The 14,317-nt window shown below is 37.4% G+C and overlaps 4 protein-coding genes across 7 annotated transcripts; 3 read left to right on the top strand and 1 right to left on the bottom strand.

The window, feature by feature from the left end:
• The first annotated feature begins 145 nt into the window (after positions 1 to 145).
• Ets97D (DNA-binding protein Ets97D) lies at positions 146 to 3,193 on the top strand. 2 transcript variants are annotated; one of them, XM_066288776.1, is made up of 9 exons: positions 146 to 325; positions 765 to 892; positions 946 to 1,157; positions 1,206 to 1,344; positions 1,398 to 1,539; positions 1,590 to 1,789; positions 1,838 to 1,929; positions 2,417 to 2,576; positions 2,691 to 3,193. In XM_066288776.1, the coding sequence occupies exons 1-9, from the start codon at positions 237 to 239 to the stop codon at positions 2,948 to 2,950; spliced, it is 1,422 nt and encodes a 473-aa protein (XP_066144873.1). In that variant the 5' UTR covers positions 146 to 236; the 3' UTR covers positions 2,951 to 3,193. The 2 variants fall into 2 exon arrangements, with proteins under 2 accessions (XP_066144873.1, XP_066144871.1); XM_066288774.1 differs by having other exon boundaries at positions 1,395 to 1,539.
• Positions 3,194 to 3,914: 721 nt separating this feature from the next.
• Rev1 (Rev1 DNA directed polymerase) lies at positions 3,915 to 10,373 on the bottom strand. Its single transcript, XM_066288748.1, has 15 exons — positions 10,137 to 10,373; positions 9,498 to 9,725; positions 9,270 to 9,439; positions 8,993 to 9,195; positions 8,683 to 8,901; positions 8,229 to 8,401; positions 7,985 to 8,177; positions 7,727 to 7,920; positions 7,536 to 7,674; positions 7,342 to 7,484; positions 6,872 to 7,069; positions 6,662 to 6,815; positions 6,332 to 6,604; positions 4,284 to 4,494; positions 3,915 to 4,178 (listed from the first exon to the last, which is right to left on the bottom strand). The coding sequence occupies exons 1-15, from the start codon at positions 10,206 to 10,208 to the stop codon at positions 4,040 to 4,042; spliced, it is 2,709 nt and encodes a 902-aa protein (XP_066144845.1). The 5' UTR covers positions 10,209 to 10,373; the 3' UTR covers positions 3,915 to 4,039.
• LOC136342709 (PCNA-associated factor-like) lies at positions 4,495 to 6,330 on the top strand. 3 transcript variants are annotated; one of them, XM_066288793.1, is made up of 4 exons: positions 4,495 to 5,274; positions 5,473 to 5,622; positions 5,832 to 5,906; positions 5,962 to 6,330. In XM_066288793.1, exons 2-4 carry the CDS (start codon positions 5,592 to 5,594, stop codon positions 6,255 to 6,257), a joined length of 402 nt encoding a protein of 133 aa, XP_066144890.1. In that variant the 5' UTR covers positions 4,495 to 5,274; positions 5,473 to 5,591; the 3' UTR covers positions 6,258 to 6,330. The 3 variants fall into 3 exon arrangements, with proteins under 3 accessions (XP_066144890.1, XP_066144889.1, XP_066144891.1); XM_066288792.1 differs by having other exon boundaries at positions 4,495 to 5,622; XM_066288794.1 differs by lacking the exon at positions 5,832 to 5,906 and having other exon boundaries at positions 5,029 to 5,622.
• Positions 10,374 to 10,826: 453 nt separating the features above from the next.
• Positions 10,827 to 13,942, top strand: Mcm7 (minichromosome maintenance 7). The gene is made up of 11 exons (XM_066288751.1): positions 10,827 to 10,961; positions 11,094 to 11,423; positions 11,480 to 11,655; positions 11,716 to 11,915; positions 11,978 to 12,145; positions 12,275 to 12,515; positions 12,573 to 12,686; positions 12,738 to 12,812; positions 12,868 to 12,993; positions 13,086 to 13,527; positions 13,581 to 13,942. Exons 2-11 carry the CDS (start codon positions 11,107 to 11,109, stop codon positions 13,882 to 13,884), a joined length of 2,163 nt encoding a protein of 720 aa, XP_066144848.1. The 5' UTR covers positions 10,827 to 10,961; positions 11,094 to 11,106; the 3' UTR covers positions 13,885 to 13,942.
• The last annotated feature ends 375 nt before the right edge of the window (positions 13,943 to 14,317 follow it).

Genomic DNA, 14,317 nt, shown 5'->3' with positions numbered 1-14,317 from the left:
TTCGACTTCCTATTTAATTTTAAAACATTTTTGTCCTTCGACTCAAGACAATAGATACAGTCTTGCGCTTTGGCCGAAAAACCTTTCTTACCGTTTAACGCAGTCTTGGTGACATTCTGTTTTGTCAAAATTGCTATTTATAATTTTATTTGAGGTTAGTTTTCTAATTATCTGTTTTTATTTTCTAAAAAGTTTTTTCTATTTTTTATTTTTAAGCGATAATTTTCGAAATAATAATGAACAAATCGAACGCCGAGACATATTTCGTTAAGATCAATGAGTTAAGGCAAAAGATGTGCACTTTGCAGGAGGACCCAAACAAAAGGTAAATTTACTAATAAAAGAACGTCAATGCATCTGCAAATTCGTTAATCAAGAAGGACGTTAGAAGAATAGCCCCATCAATAGTATAATTACTAGTGGTACTCTATAGGATTGAGTTCTAACAGTATTATCTCTTAATATGAGTCAATGGGCTTCTGCAAACTTTTTTTTTACATAAGACGAGTCAACTTTCTTAATAAAGCCAAAGATTAGGGGGACCTGGATAGGGCCTTCGTTAATAGGTATCTGACCCATAGGTATATCAATAATTAGTACCATACGCTATTGCATGTAATAATGTTAATTTCATCAGACACTTCTGAAGAGTAAGCACTATCTGAATCAAAAATTGATAGCTACTTTAAGTTTTTTTTATTGATCGCTCTGCACAAGGCGCAGGTATTTTATATCAATTATCAATAATCATAAGGAATTTCTAGATTTATTTTGAACAATGACGGAAACTTGGTAGAATGTTCACCTTCAAAGCCAGATCAGAACACTATAGACAACAGTCTTTCAGCTGTTTCTGACACTGTCACTCTTCTCAATGGCACGTCTCAATTTGGTAATTTATCCAAATCATAGAATTCAAACTTTTTTATACATCCATAATTTTAGAAATGATATCATTGGATAATACTGCCGATTTTGAAGAAAGCTGGATAAATGAACTGGACTCTGATGTATTAAACACAACTGAGCCGACCATGCATTCCATAGTTCAGCACATGGATATCCGTCAACCTTTGTCAAGGCTTCGGAAGCTTATTGAACAAAAACTGAATATAAACTTGTCCAGCTTTGTGTTTACTCTCCAGGATGCTCAAATTGTATATTATTTTCTTGAGTCATGCAAATAAACTTAGGGGTTGTTGTAGCTAGAGGATCACAAAAACTTGGTGGATCAGTGTGTGCAAGGAGAGGGTTTAGTTCAAGTGAATGTCCAAGTTGAGTTGTTGACTAGAAAAATCAATATTGTTGATGTTTTGAAGCCTGCCAAAGATTACATTCATACAGGTAGTCTGGTAGCTAAATTAAAATGCTTGTAAAAATACTGTTTTGTTTAGAAGAAGTTGATGAAAACCCAGTGGAGACTGACAAAGAGGTGGTTGCTTCTGTTGATGAAGTACAACATGTTGTGCAGTGGCAGGTAGATGTACAATATAAAGAGGAGCAGACTCGATTGAAAATCCCTTTAGATCCCGAAGAATGGTATTTAACAGCAATGACGTTTTCAGTCGTAAATTCACAAGTAATTTCAGGACAGCTGTGCATGTTCGTCATTGGTTACAATGGGCCGTCAGGCAGTTTAACCTCTCCAATATCAAACTTAGCGACTGGAACATGACTGGACAGGAGCTTTTTAAGTTGACTATTGAGGATTTTCAAAAGATCGTTCCCAGTGACCCTGGAGACATATTTTGGACGCATTTGGAATTGTTGAGGCAGATGAAGCTGATCGGTATAATCAAATTTGGGTCACTGAAGTTTTGTTAATTGAATGTTTCAGCTACGTTAAGGGAGGACACAGGGAAAAGTGGTGCGAAGCCAGAAAGCAAAGTTAGCCTTGGAAAGTCGTCTGCCTCTGGCAAAAGCCCCAAGGTAAGTGCTGTGCAAGATATTTGCAAATAGTAAAGTCGGCAAAATTACAAATTTCAATATTTTTGACTGGACACCCTGTATTTTATCGAACTTTTTTATAATATGTCAAGATATAAAAAAACTTCCTATAGATGGAGGTTTTCTCGTATTTTTTCCTAATATTTGTCTTACTTGTAAATTTACCCTTTTTATTAACATTAATCGAACAACTCCTTTGTTAGGTAAGCTACCACACACATATAAAAGCGATGTATTAAATATGAAACGAAATATCCATAAGATAAACTACTGAATGCAAGTGCCCATATATCAAAAGTCTGGTAATTTTCAATTCAAGTTAAGTCATGAAATCAAAACCGAGCTATGCCCAATTTCTTCATTTCGATAAAAATTATCTTGGTAAATTTACAAGGATATTGATATAACGGGCTTGAAACGATTAATGACTATTTAATTGTATCAAAGTTCAAACTGTTTCTATACATAGTTAAAATACCTTCCACACTATGGGTCTACCCTTAAGACGTTCAACAGTCCCTATAGCACCGGGGGGAATAAATCAGGCCATAACAGCCAAATCCAATTGTGGCAATTTCTCTTGGATTTATTAACGAGTAAAGAGTATCGGTCGGTGATACAATGGACTGGTAAGAATTGCAGTATTTTATCGACTTAAGGAATATTCAATCATTGAATTGTTAACATATTCTCCAGTTCAGAACATCCTGTACCTGTTACTCCTTACATTCTTTTATTTCCAGGCAAAGATTCAGAATTCAAACTCACCCATCCTGAAGTAGTGGCTCATCTCTGGGGTGAACGCAAAAATAAACCCGCAATGAACTACGAAAAGCTCTCTAGGGCCTTACGGTACTATTACGACGGTGACATGATATCGAAAGTTCACGGCAAACGATTCGTTTACAAGTTCGTATGCGATTTGAAGCAACTTTTGGGCTACAGTGCCAAAGAGTTGGCCAATTTGGTCAAGTATGGAAACCCCATGATTGAAATTGCGTAACAATTTTAATTGTTAAGACCTGCATTTGAGTTTGCGACTCTAAAAGATATCTTGTTTTGTTTTTAAAGATTAATAGATTTTTCTGAATAGAACGGAGCTGGGTATGACACGTTAAGAAACATTACATTATGTAATGTTTCCTGACGAACTCTATAAGCGTTGTTTATTTCTAATTTTAGTGTATGATAGTGAAATGAGAAAAAATAGACGTAAATTTAAGCACATTCTATCTGTGCCCTGTTTCTTTAGACTTTTATTGTTGCTGGCTCCACTTGTTAACTGTTATCGCTAAAGGCGCTGCTGCGCGACACTCGTATCTTACGAATATTGTATATAAAAGAACACACGATTATCCCGATGAATGGTTCCAGATTGCGAACGTCTTATTTTTTACCTGGGTACCACTCGACTGAATCTTCTAAAAGGCGATATCAGTACTAAAATATATAAGAACTTTACAATCTATCTTTTGTAAAGGTACGAGTTATAGGCCGAACGATAACGACGATGCGGTGGCCTCCAAACATTCAAAAAGATAAACAACATGCCTTTTGTTAAGGTACAGCTCATCGGTCTAAAAATCGATACGCAATGCGAAATAATATACTGGGTTCCAATATAAAAATGATACTAGATAACAAGGATGTCCGGCGTAGATTTTTAAAGTTGTTTTAGTTTTCATTCGTTATTTTAACCCATATTATGTTAATTCGGAAATATGTTATAAGAGTGATGAGTCACTGAACTTATAATAAAAAGTTGGTTGGAAGGCTCTACCTTTACGCATATGTATACACGGTATGTGCATCTTTATGTCCACAAGTTTGTTACTATATTCTAAGTGTGTGTGTTGCGGAACTTTCTTCCCCGACAATCATTTTGAAATCGGATCTTAACGTCTCGAAATACTTCTACTCTGTTACGAGTATCGCTTGAAAAAAATCTAGGCATCCTCATAATAACCTTTGAAACAAATTAATATAGCCTTTATGCCGTATTTTGTATAGATATGTTACTGTTCCCGACAGTTCTTAACATAAATATTACCATTAATTATGTATAAAAACCTTACTATTAAATCACAGTATCTTACTGATTGTGACAGCATGAAAAATCAGTTTTTGCTATATACAAAGTTTTGCCATATCTAGCTACCATGCCCTGTTGCACGCCGTTTACAAGCGCATAATAAACTTTATGCCAACTACAGCTTAAGCCTGAAAAAGTCCTGAAACAAACATTATTGGAATTACCAAACGGCATTTATCACTTTTACTGTAAAAAAATTGCTGGTGGAGAAGGACGTACTTGTTCATGTACGACCACTACTTACCTATAAAGAAAATTAAAAGCACTCTGTAATATTTCAATATGCCTGTCCAATGCTAAATCTCTTAAGTAATTGGCAAGCATTTCTGCATCTATCGACGCGGGTTCTGTTTCCGTTCGAATCCAGATTTTAATGCCCTCTTTCACCTGCTCCCAGGGTTTATTTGTGAAAGGAGACTGAGTTTCTGGGGGAGTTACTTTATTTGTCGATGTGCCTAAATAATTCATTAACGTTAATTAGAAATGTTGTAGATGTCTCAAATTTCTATTCTGGAGGTCAAAGTTGCTTTGGAGACTTGAAATATCCTTCGTTTACATTCTACACTCTGCCCTTGACTTAAAAATTACTTAATCTAGTACAACTCCGCAACCAGCGACAACCCTGACAATTCTTAAATCATTCTGACGTATTCTGTCCTTATTCGACCTTTTTAACAGCAAATCAGGGTTGTTACTGCAGTACCATTCGTACTAAATTAAATGCATTTTGATGCATTGAGCATTGAATAGCAACGTGTGGTTTACTGACAACGGCCTCTTTGTTACGATGAGATGCTATGTTATTGATGGGCATTGTCCAGCTAATCTAATTAGTTAAATTCTCAATATTTTGTAACGACGATATTTTTTATACCAAAAACGGACAAACACGGTTTTAGTCACGAGTCACGTGACACCACTGTATTGCCGGTTGCTGACAACAATTTGGGGAAAAGAACAACTGCTGGTAGCGTTGCCTGCGATTAGTACTCGCGCCTCAGCCGAACGAATGATATGTGAAGTCTAACCTCAATTTTGCGTTTCATTTAATAAAAACGGGTATTTCGCGTGCTTAAATTCCTTTATCTTATGTCGATAACATACAAATTAATAGTATACAGGGTATTCGGCTTCGTGCAAGTAATGTGAAAATAATAGTGCGATTAAAATCTACCTCTCAAGGAATTAGATACATAATTGCACGCTTGGAGTTAGTTTATAAACAAACAAGCTAGGTAGTATACCGGGTGGCTCAGTTTTTTTCTAGAATAACTCCAACGATCAATAGAACTTTTAGAATTGATAGAAAAAGTTCATATAGATATAGGTGTGCAAACGTTTCGTTTCCGAGATACGATACTCGGTGTCAAGTTTAACTTGTCCTTCCTACCTATCCAAGCTTATCAGATATTTGGCTTAAATTTAAAATATAGCTATCCCGCCAACGAATTACTATTATTTCAACATTATCTCTGTTGTTCCTCATTCTGTATAATAAAGTAACAAAACCTCAACAATTCAAGTGAATACTTATTTACTTCAACCCCTTGACATGGTAAGAACAGGGGCAGCTGGAATCAGAGGTAAACATTTTTAAAGAAAGTGTCTCTTTAGTTCATTGAAACTGTTTGTCAGATTCATCACACAATATCTGCAGTCATTTTCTGTATAAGTCGATTTTGTGTCATTTGGGTCATTTTGTGTTTTTCGTGTGGTCAGACATGACAGATATTTTGTAATGTTGATCATGCCATTCTTGCAAATACATTCACTTATATTATATTCTCCATAGTGAGCAGTGGAAGATCCTCCAAAAAAGTTGGAGGAGCCAGTACCTCAGCGACCCCCAAGGCTACTAAATCTGGCGGTAGTCTCAAGCTAATAAAACTGTATATCCCACAAAGCAAAAATTACTATTTCAGGCTCGTCTTCATGGAAATTACCACCCATACCTCACACAGAGACCCCACAATGGCAAAAACCCATAACAAACTTTTTCAAGCTAAATAGCCCTTTGAAGGAACAGGAAAATGATAGTGAAGAAGAGCACAACACAAATATCAAGGATGATACAGAGGAACCGGATAAAAAGAAACTCAGGATTGCAAGCGAGGAAGAAGCAAATGATATAATTGAAGAAGAAAAAGAAAATGTAGTCGCTGAAAAGGTTGAAGAACCTATAGCCTGCAGTTCCAGTCACGTTGACGCAAGTCCCTAGTTCTTTAATTTCAATCAGTATTATTAAAAATTTGTATTTTTGTTAATAAGATTCTTACGTTTTGGAAAGCTTACCTGCACTCTTATTAACGTCTCTGCATCCTTTGGGATTCAAGTCCTTCAATTTCAAGCCATATTCCCTCATTACCTCTCTTCGAATATCATCTGGAAGTTCTTTCAAAACCTTCATATCAATAAGAGAATTATGTGTACTCTTCGGAGACTCGACGCGAACGGCTTCACGACTTGAAGAAGCTTTTACTGAGCTTTGAAGGCTATCTGCAGGTTTAGTCGTCGTTAGAAAGGACATCATGGTCTTGTTAGGAACTACTTTCTTCTCAACTTTTTCTAAAATTCCCCAGAAACCAGTTAAAAAATATGCTTGGCAAGGGTGTAGAAAGTTACTTTTGGCACCTCGGCCTTTAGGCTTGTTTATAGGATTTTTCACCGGACTCCCATTGGTTTCGCTAGTCGGGACAACCTTGATGTTTGAAAGAGTACTTTCAGTGTTAGTTGAATCCTTTTTTGAGGCTCCACCTCTAAGAAAGTTGCTTAAAGCCTAATAAAATTTTTGTAAGCATGCGTCCAGTAGCAATTCATATGTTGGTACTTTACCTTATTAATAGGGGCAGTTTTCTCCAGCTTCGTCAACTGAATCCCTACCCCGCGTAGCTCCTCAAAGGCCACATTTAACTTGTCATAAATCGCTTTAGTTTCTTTATAAATAATATCCGAGTTTGAGTATAATAAATTTGACATACTGCTCTTTGTTATAGCGTCGCAGACTCCGTGGCCAAGAAACTTGGCAGTTTCCTGTGAGTTTCACCGAGAAAGCCATTAAACAACGAAAAGAAAAGAAAAACTAGAAATGTGAGTAGCAACCATTTCCAAACGAATCCATCGCACGCAAATCTGAATCACATAGTGACCATAAATCATACATTTTAATTTATCGATATTTTACACGTGTGCACACGTACTGTCGCAAAACTGTGAAACTACTAATATTTTCAAAACCATTTCTATCATTTTTGTGGTCCACTACAGTACATTTCAGGGAATTTAACAGTTCTAGTAAAACTCACCACTGGAGCACCTTCTGCCCGCACTAGCAGTTTCAAGGTCAGTCCTCGTGCCCTCATCTTGATTTCTGACAAGCGACTGAATACTTCTATTGAGAGGCTCTGCAGAAAATTATAACACTCCTCCTTAGTTTTGAAACGTATGCCTGTGAACCATATAATATTGTTGCATATTTCTCCAGTAGATTTAAACTTACCATAATTGACTTCGGCTGAAACAGATTTCCTCTCGTGATTGAAATCCAGAGGCTTGCTGTCTTGACCGTGAGCTTGTTCCCAAATCCTCTCCCCAAGCTTAATTCCGAGTTCTGATCGCAACAGCCCCACTGACCCTTTCTATAAAGACGAATCGTTAAATCCCCTTAAAACTTACACAAATTGATGCAACCTGTTGCAAATCCCCGCAAGTATTAAATCCTAAATGCGCCAATTTCGCCAAAGTAGCCCTGCCCACGCCAGGCAGATCTGCCAAAGAAATCTCGGACATGTAAACCTCTACATTATCGGGCTCAAGATAATATTGACCTGCCGGCTTCGCTTTCCTGGTGGCTACTCTGGCTTGAAGCCTATTCGCTCCGAAGCCTATTTCAACGAATTTTTATAAGTTGATTTATGAAATAATTGGCGTAAAATGGGAAATTAAGACCTGTGGAGCAGGGACAGCCAGTAATATCCATGATTTCAGTCCGAATGTGTGTAGCCCATTCTTGGACTGTCAGACCTGTGTCTTGTAATACTTGTTTAACGTCTACGTACATTTCATCGCAACTCACAGCCTCGATGTCTAAAGTGTAGGAAGCAACGGTGTGATATAGCGTATTGGACACTTCCTTGTAGCCCTAAAAAATGGTCCAATACCAAATTGGTTATGTCTTAAAAACCATATTTACTTCAAAGTCATATGGTAAGGTTTTTAGATTTGGGCATAACTTAATAGCTTGCCCCATGAACATGCCGTTTTTTATACCAAATTCTCGTGCTTCGTAGCTACAACTGGCAATTTCGGACATTGATGCTAGACCATCAATTTTCTCTTTTATGCCCTTCACCCTTGAAGCGGTTCCTACATTGAAGTAATTGTGAAAAGTTTCGCGTTTATTTTTAAAATGCAAACCTATTGTTTAGGGTCATAAGAGAGCACGAAAAATTTATATGCTGACAACTTTCGTATATTAATCAAGTGTGGTTAATTTTAAGTTCAAGTTAGTGTCCATATATACAACAAATCTGGTCAATACATAGTGTGGCTATGTACATTCGTTAAAGGAGACAGCACATTAAATATCGTACTCTGTCGGTATTTTGCTCGATTAGACCTCTCAATCCTTCTTTCTGTAGTAGTACCTTCAGGCAATCTTTCCTCATAGAGGGCGAACTCTTGCTCTCTTATCGCTTGTCGCGTAGGGTCGCTGGAGTTTATCACCCCACTACGAGCATGAGTGATTGCAACCGGCTGTCCTCTCAGTTCTGGGTATTTCCTCAGCCCCACGGAGACGAAAAAACAGTCCATATCAATGTGCATCACCACCGACTTGGGAGTGGGGAGATTTGACTCCGATTTAGCTTAAAATTTGTGCAAGGAGGAAAGATGAATAATTATTCTTTTAAATTTTGGAACTTCCGCTACGTAAACGTAAAATACATTTAAACGCACCTTTAAGATTCTCTCTCCCCACAAATTGACCACAGGACTTTTCCCTTAGTTGACTTACTAGCTGCTTGAACTCAGCACCTAATGTGGATATTAAGTGCAGCCTGGAATTATTATAAAATTCTTCCAAAAATCTAGGATCAGATGCTGTTTTTGTGATTTTTGATTCAGCCTTTGAATCAACTGAAGTATTGTCAGAGTCCTCTCTAAAATTCAAGTAAAATATAGGGATTTTGTCTGAGTCCTTCTTTACCTATTTATCACTAAAATGTGTGCTTACTTCTTTGAAAGTGACTTAACACTGGCTGCAATAGGAAAGTTCAAAGCTGGCTGCAATCGGGATTGATTTGTGTACAAAAGATACCTTCTATAATCAAGCAGTTTGTTTAAAGCGATGCTTTCGGTGATCCATGCCGGCTTAACCACTGGCACAGCCCCTAAATGCTTTATCTAATTGCATGTAAATGTGTTTTGAATTTGTATAGTAGCAATTTAGCCAACACCTTACTTTGACATTGGGTAAATTGGAGGCTATAATGTGTGTTGTAGTGGAGGATTGATACATATGGTATTCGCCCCCATGGGCAGCCATAAGGTTCTTTAATTCAGTTGCTGGAGGGTGGGTCAAGCCATTAACTAATATGCGCACGCCAGAGAATATCATAGAGATCTTCTCCACAGTGTCGCTATGAAATTGGTCCAAAAGTTTAGCTTGTTTTGCGGCCATATACCCTCCCTGGAATTATATAATTTGTTTAAAATTGAATATTGACTATTGGCTAACTATATTCAAAAAACCGAGAACAGCTTTCTCAAGGTCTTAATTTTTTTTTGTTAACCAGCATCAAAAAATAATATGTTGAGACATAATCGGTAAAATTTACTTTAATGCTCATCTGTGCGGTGTTGCATGATATGTATCTAATATCTGCAAATTGGGCCTTTTAACAGCAGATATGTGAATTGTAAAAACGTGAGTAGAAACAGATAATGTGAACGTAAGGATTCTTCCTTTTTGAGAACTGAAACCTCCTGAATTTATGAGGCAGCATATTGATAAAGATTTCCTCTATCTTGCTAATATTTAAATGCTCCTTTATTCATAACAACTGACAATAATTAGAGAAGTTATGTAGCTACTTCTCACCCAATCGTCAAATCCATCATTCAGCTCTTTTCCACTTTTGTCTTTTAGTTTCTTTCGACCTCTTCCACACATTGTCCAAAAACCTCATAAACTGGATTATGAAAAAAATTCGAAAAGAGTTTCGTTCAATAACGCTATAATGAAACTATTTTTTTGAATGGATTTGAGAACGAGTAGCAATAACCTGGCAAAAGAAATTAATAAATTACGATATTAAATTAAAATTTAAAATTTCGAATAAATAAACAAAAATTCATGAGATTAATCCTAGAGTAGGAAATGCTGCCAGTGTATCGTTCTCTTTCTCTACCGTTACTTGAGAAAAAGAGATAAAAGATAACCATTAAATTTTTAAAGCATGTCCGTCAGGTGATCTTAGGTGTTTTTAACTTCTGAGAGTTAGTGCCCTATTATGGTTAAAGAACACAACTTTTAAGACTTAGAACTTCGCACCAAGATTGTACTTTATTGCTGATGCTTTCATGCTATCTTGTATTTGAGACTTTGGAGCTATAACGTTTTTTTTTAATTTGTAGCTATTAAATTCAAACAATTAAGCAGACATTGTTTACATTCTTTACTGAATTGAACTTGGCCGTTTCAGTATCCTGAATTGGCAGCCGTACATCAACACTACAACAGAAAACACGTTCAGTGCTGTCAAATTTACTATAAAGAATGCCTAATGTCTAGTAATACCCGTATTTCCCTGTTTCCCGCCAAAATTATTGTTTATGTTGTGTCAACACCACCGAATTGGAATTTTTGTTGGCTTCCTATTCATTTTCACAATTATTAAGTAAATTAAAGCGACTTTTTTTTTGGGTGAGTATTTTATTGCGTAAAGGTAACAACAACAACAATTTGAATTGATTTTTAAACCCCAATGCATGCTCCTGCAATTCTATCAACTATATTGACAAGGCAACTTGCAACAAAATAATAAATACATTCTAGGTATTAAGAAATCATGGTTCGGCGTGATTATGACACGGAAAAGGAGACCCTTAAAAGATTCCTCACAGAGTACTGCGTACAAGATACTCATGGGAACAAAAATTTCAAATACTCCAATCAGCTAACCAAACTTGCCCATCGAGAGCAAACCTCCATGCATGTCGAATTAGACGATTTGAGCGATTTCAACGACGAGTTAGCAAATGATGTGATTAATAATACTAGAAGATACATTTTGCTTCTGTCTGATATAGTGTATGAATTACTACCCACATTTATTCAGGGAGAAGTTGCTGCCAAAGATGCTTTGGATGTTTATATTGAGCATAGGTGCAATAGCATTAAGATGTAGTTGGTGACATGAATGCTGAGCATTTATTTAACAGGCTTATGATGGAGCAAAGAACCAGGCAGCCAAATGAACAGAGGGACCCTAGAAATCACTTTCCTCCAGAACTGATGAAGAGATTTGAAATCTATTTCAAAGATTTATCTACCAGAAAGCATCAACCTATTAGAGAGGTTAAGGCTAACCAATTGGGCAAGCTGGTAACCGTAAGAGGTATGAAGCTATTGCTGCACAAACATGTAAGAAATTTCAAGGGAATTAATGTTTTCACAGGTATTGTCACTAGAAGCACCGAAGTGAAGCCACTGATGTGTGTGGCAACTTACACATGTGATCAGTGTGGGGCTGAAACTTATCAGCCAATTTCCAGCCTAAGTTTCATGCCTGAAACTTTGTGTCCTAGTGAGGATTGTAAAGTTAACAAGTCTGGAGGTCGTCTGTACCTTCAAACCAGAGGTTCAAAATTTATCAAAGTTCGTATAACATGCACATGAAATGACAATTTGAGTTGTGGACATGAATTTTTTTTTTACAGTTTCAAGAGGTAAAAATCCAAGAGCACACTGATCAAGTGCCTGTGGGACACATTCCTAGGTCAATGACGGTGTTTTGTAGGGGTGAGATTACTAGACAGGCTTTACCTGGGGATCATGTAGCTATTACTGGCATATTTTTACCATTGGCCAGGCAGGGATTTAAACAGGTAATTCCCTAATTAGAAATTCGCTATTTGCTTTTTATTGCAAGGCACAGAAGGGGAGTGCTATTTGCAAGTTCACAATTTGTTCCCTATTATCTGTTCAAATAACATTGGAACTTTTCCCCTAATCAGATTACTGCTGGTTTAATGTCAGAGACCTTCCTGGACGCTCACAAAATAATTTCCCTTAACAAAACTGCCGAAGACGAAGACGCTGCCAAACAGCTGACCCCTGAAGAATTAGCAGTCCTTACTGAGGACGACTTCTATGGCAAATTGGCCATGTCAATCGCTCCTGAAATTTACGGTCACGCAGACGTTAAAAAAGCGCTCCTCTTGCTTCTAGTAGGCGGAGTGGACAAGCGACCCGACGGTACCAATTTCTTTGGTCTATAAAAGTTTCTAGAAATTAATTAACATTCTTTTTAAGGCATGAAAATCCGTGGAAACATTAATATATGCCTGATGGGAGATCCTGGTGTTGCCAAGTCGCAACTTTTGAGTTTTATTGACCGTCTGGCACCTAGAAGTCAATATACTACTGGTAATTTTAAAATACAGTTTTGTTGTTGATGGTACAATAGAACAAGTTTAGGTCGAGGATCTTCGGGAGTGGGGTTAACTGCTGCGGTGATGAAGGACCCTTTTACTGGAGAGATGATGCTGGAAGGTCAGTTTTTGGTGAGATTTATCATCCGTATTTATTTTGAGTTCACTATATTTAGGTGGGGCTTTGGTACTGGCCGATCAAGGCGTTTGTTGTATTGACGAGTTTGATAAAATGGCAGACGTGGATCGTACCGCAATTCACGAAGTAATGGAACAACAGACCATCAGTATCGCTAAAGCAGGTAACTTTTGTTGTTTTTTGGTTATTTATAATCGAAGTTGAGATATTATTGGCTATTACTGTTGTTCTCCTTCAACTATAAGTCCCTTTAAGGTATAATGACCTGTCTCAACGCCCGCGTCTCCATATTGGCCGCTGCTAATCCTGCTTATGGCCGCTACAACCCGAAACGCACCATCGAGCAAAATATCCAACTGCCTGCCGCTCTTTTGTCCCGATTTGATCTTTTGTGGCTCATCCAAGATAAGGCGGACAGAGATAACGATTTACGTCTGGCAAAGCACATTACTTACGTGCATCAGAACTGCAGACAACCGCCCAGTCAAACCGACGCTTTGGGCATGTCAGTGATGAGGAAATATGTTGCATTGTGTAAGATGAAGGAGCCAGTTATTCCCGAGGATCTGACTGATTTTATCGTGAACGCATACGTGGAATTGCGCAGAGAAGCCAGGAACTCTCAAGATATGACTTTTACCTCCGCCAGAAACCTACTGGGAATTTTGAGACTGTCCACTGCTTTAGCTCGATTGAGGTAAGTTGGTTTGATAGAAGCAACAGAGGAAACAAAACTGGCACTTCTTATAGATTATCCAACGTGGTGGAAAAAGCCGATGTCAACGAAGCCATACGTCTAATGGAAATGAGCAAAGATTCTCTGAAGCAAACTTTCGAGAACAAGGGGTACAGACCTCCCAATGTGAACGACAAAATATTCGCCATCATCAGAGAGTTGGCTGGAAGTGAGAAGACTGTTAAAGTGTCCGATGTTTTAGAGAAGTGCGCCGCGAAAGGATATAACCCCAACCAAGTGGATGTCTGTATTGAGGAATACGAGGAACTAAATGTTTGGCAGGTAAATCAAACCCGGTCAAGACTTACTTTTATTTAGATTTTAAGTTTTATAATGATGTGCGTGATGAATAAAAAAAACCTTGTCCTGAAAGAAACACCCTATCAAAATCCCCAAATTCTTCGGTAATATACTATGATTTGCAGTTGTTAAAGCGAACGATTAAAAGAAATTATAAACATAAATAAACAGGCTTTTTTACAACACACAAATAATGATTCACCATCAGTACTTCAGACTGAATAAACTTGCTGAGTGTTTGAAAGAGGTGTGGAATCGCATTCAGTAACCAAAAGTACTTAGCTAAAATTCAGAATTAATGTGAATGGTACTTTTCTAGACTAACTAGAGAAACGTACACACGGTATAAACACGACGGATAATCCAATCTAGTTTTCGCCTGAGTGATTGTTACTAAATAAGGGTATTTACGTCGCCCAAATGTCAAGAATTACCTTTGACAACGGCATTA

Source organism: Euwallacea fornicatus, chromosome 12 (genome assembly GCF_040115645.1).
Source record: "Euwallacea fornicatus isolate EFF26 chromosome 12, ASM4011564v1, whole genome shotgun sequence".
NCBI lineage: Eukaryota > Metazoa > Arthropoda > Insecta > Coleoptera > Curculionidae > Euwallacea > Euwallacea fornicatus.
Note: the sequence above shows the minus strand (reverse complement) of the source record. Positions and strands in the feature narration are given on the sequence as shown.

Excerpts from the sequence above, each read along its gene's own strand:
- Ets97D (XM_066288774.1), top strand. The coding sequence starts at position 237 with ATGAACAAATCGAACGCCGAGACATATTTCGTTAAGATCAATGAGTTA. Across the intron at positions 1,345-1,394 it reads CAAAGATTACATTCATACAG|AAGAAGTTGATGAAAACCCA; the intron begins GTAGTCTGGTAG and ends TGTTTTGTTTAG. Across the intron at positions 1,790-1,837 it reads GAGGCAGATGAAGCTGATCG|CTACGTTAAGGGAGGACACA; the intron begins GTATAATCAAAT and ends TGAATGTTTCAG.
- LOC136342709 (XM_066288793.1), top strand. The coding sequence starts at position 5,592 with ATGGTAAGAACAGGGGCAGCTGGAATCAGAG. Across the intron at positions 5,623-5,831 it reads AGGGGCAGCTGGAATCAGAG|TGAGCAGTGGAAGATCCTCC; the intron begins GTAAACATTTTT and ends TATTCTCCATAG. Across the intron at positions 5,907-5,961 it reads CAAGGCTACTAAATCTGGCG|GCTCGTCTTCATGGAAATTA; the intron begins GTAGTCTCAAGC and ends TTACTATTTCAG.
- Rev1 (XM_066288748.1), bottom strand. The coding sequence starts at position 10,208 with ATGTGTGGAAGAGGTCGAAAGAAACTAAAAGACAAAAGTGGAAAAGAG. Across the intron at positions 8,178-8,228 it reads CCTTACCATATGACTTTGAA|GGCTACAAGGAAGTGTCCAA; the intron begins GTAAATATGGTT and ends ACCATTTTTTAG. Across the intron at positions 4,179-4,283 it reads GCTTTTAATTTTCTTTATAG|GACTTTTTCAGGCTTAAGCT; the intron begins GTAAGTAGTGGT and ends TGTTTGTTTCAG.
- Mcm7 (XM_066288751.1), top strand. The coding sequence starts at position 11,107 with ATGGTTCGGCGTGATTATGACACGGAAAAGGAGACCCTTAAAAGATTC. Across the intron at positions 12,146-12,274 it reads CCAGGCAGGGATTTAAACAG|ATTACTGCTGGTTTAATGTC; the intron begins GTAATTCCCTAA and ends TCCCCTAATCAG. Across the intron at positions 12,813-12,867 it reads TGGAGAGATGATGCTGGAAG|GTGGGGCTTTGGTACTGGCC; the intron begins GTCAGTTTTTGG and ends CACTATATTTAG.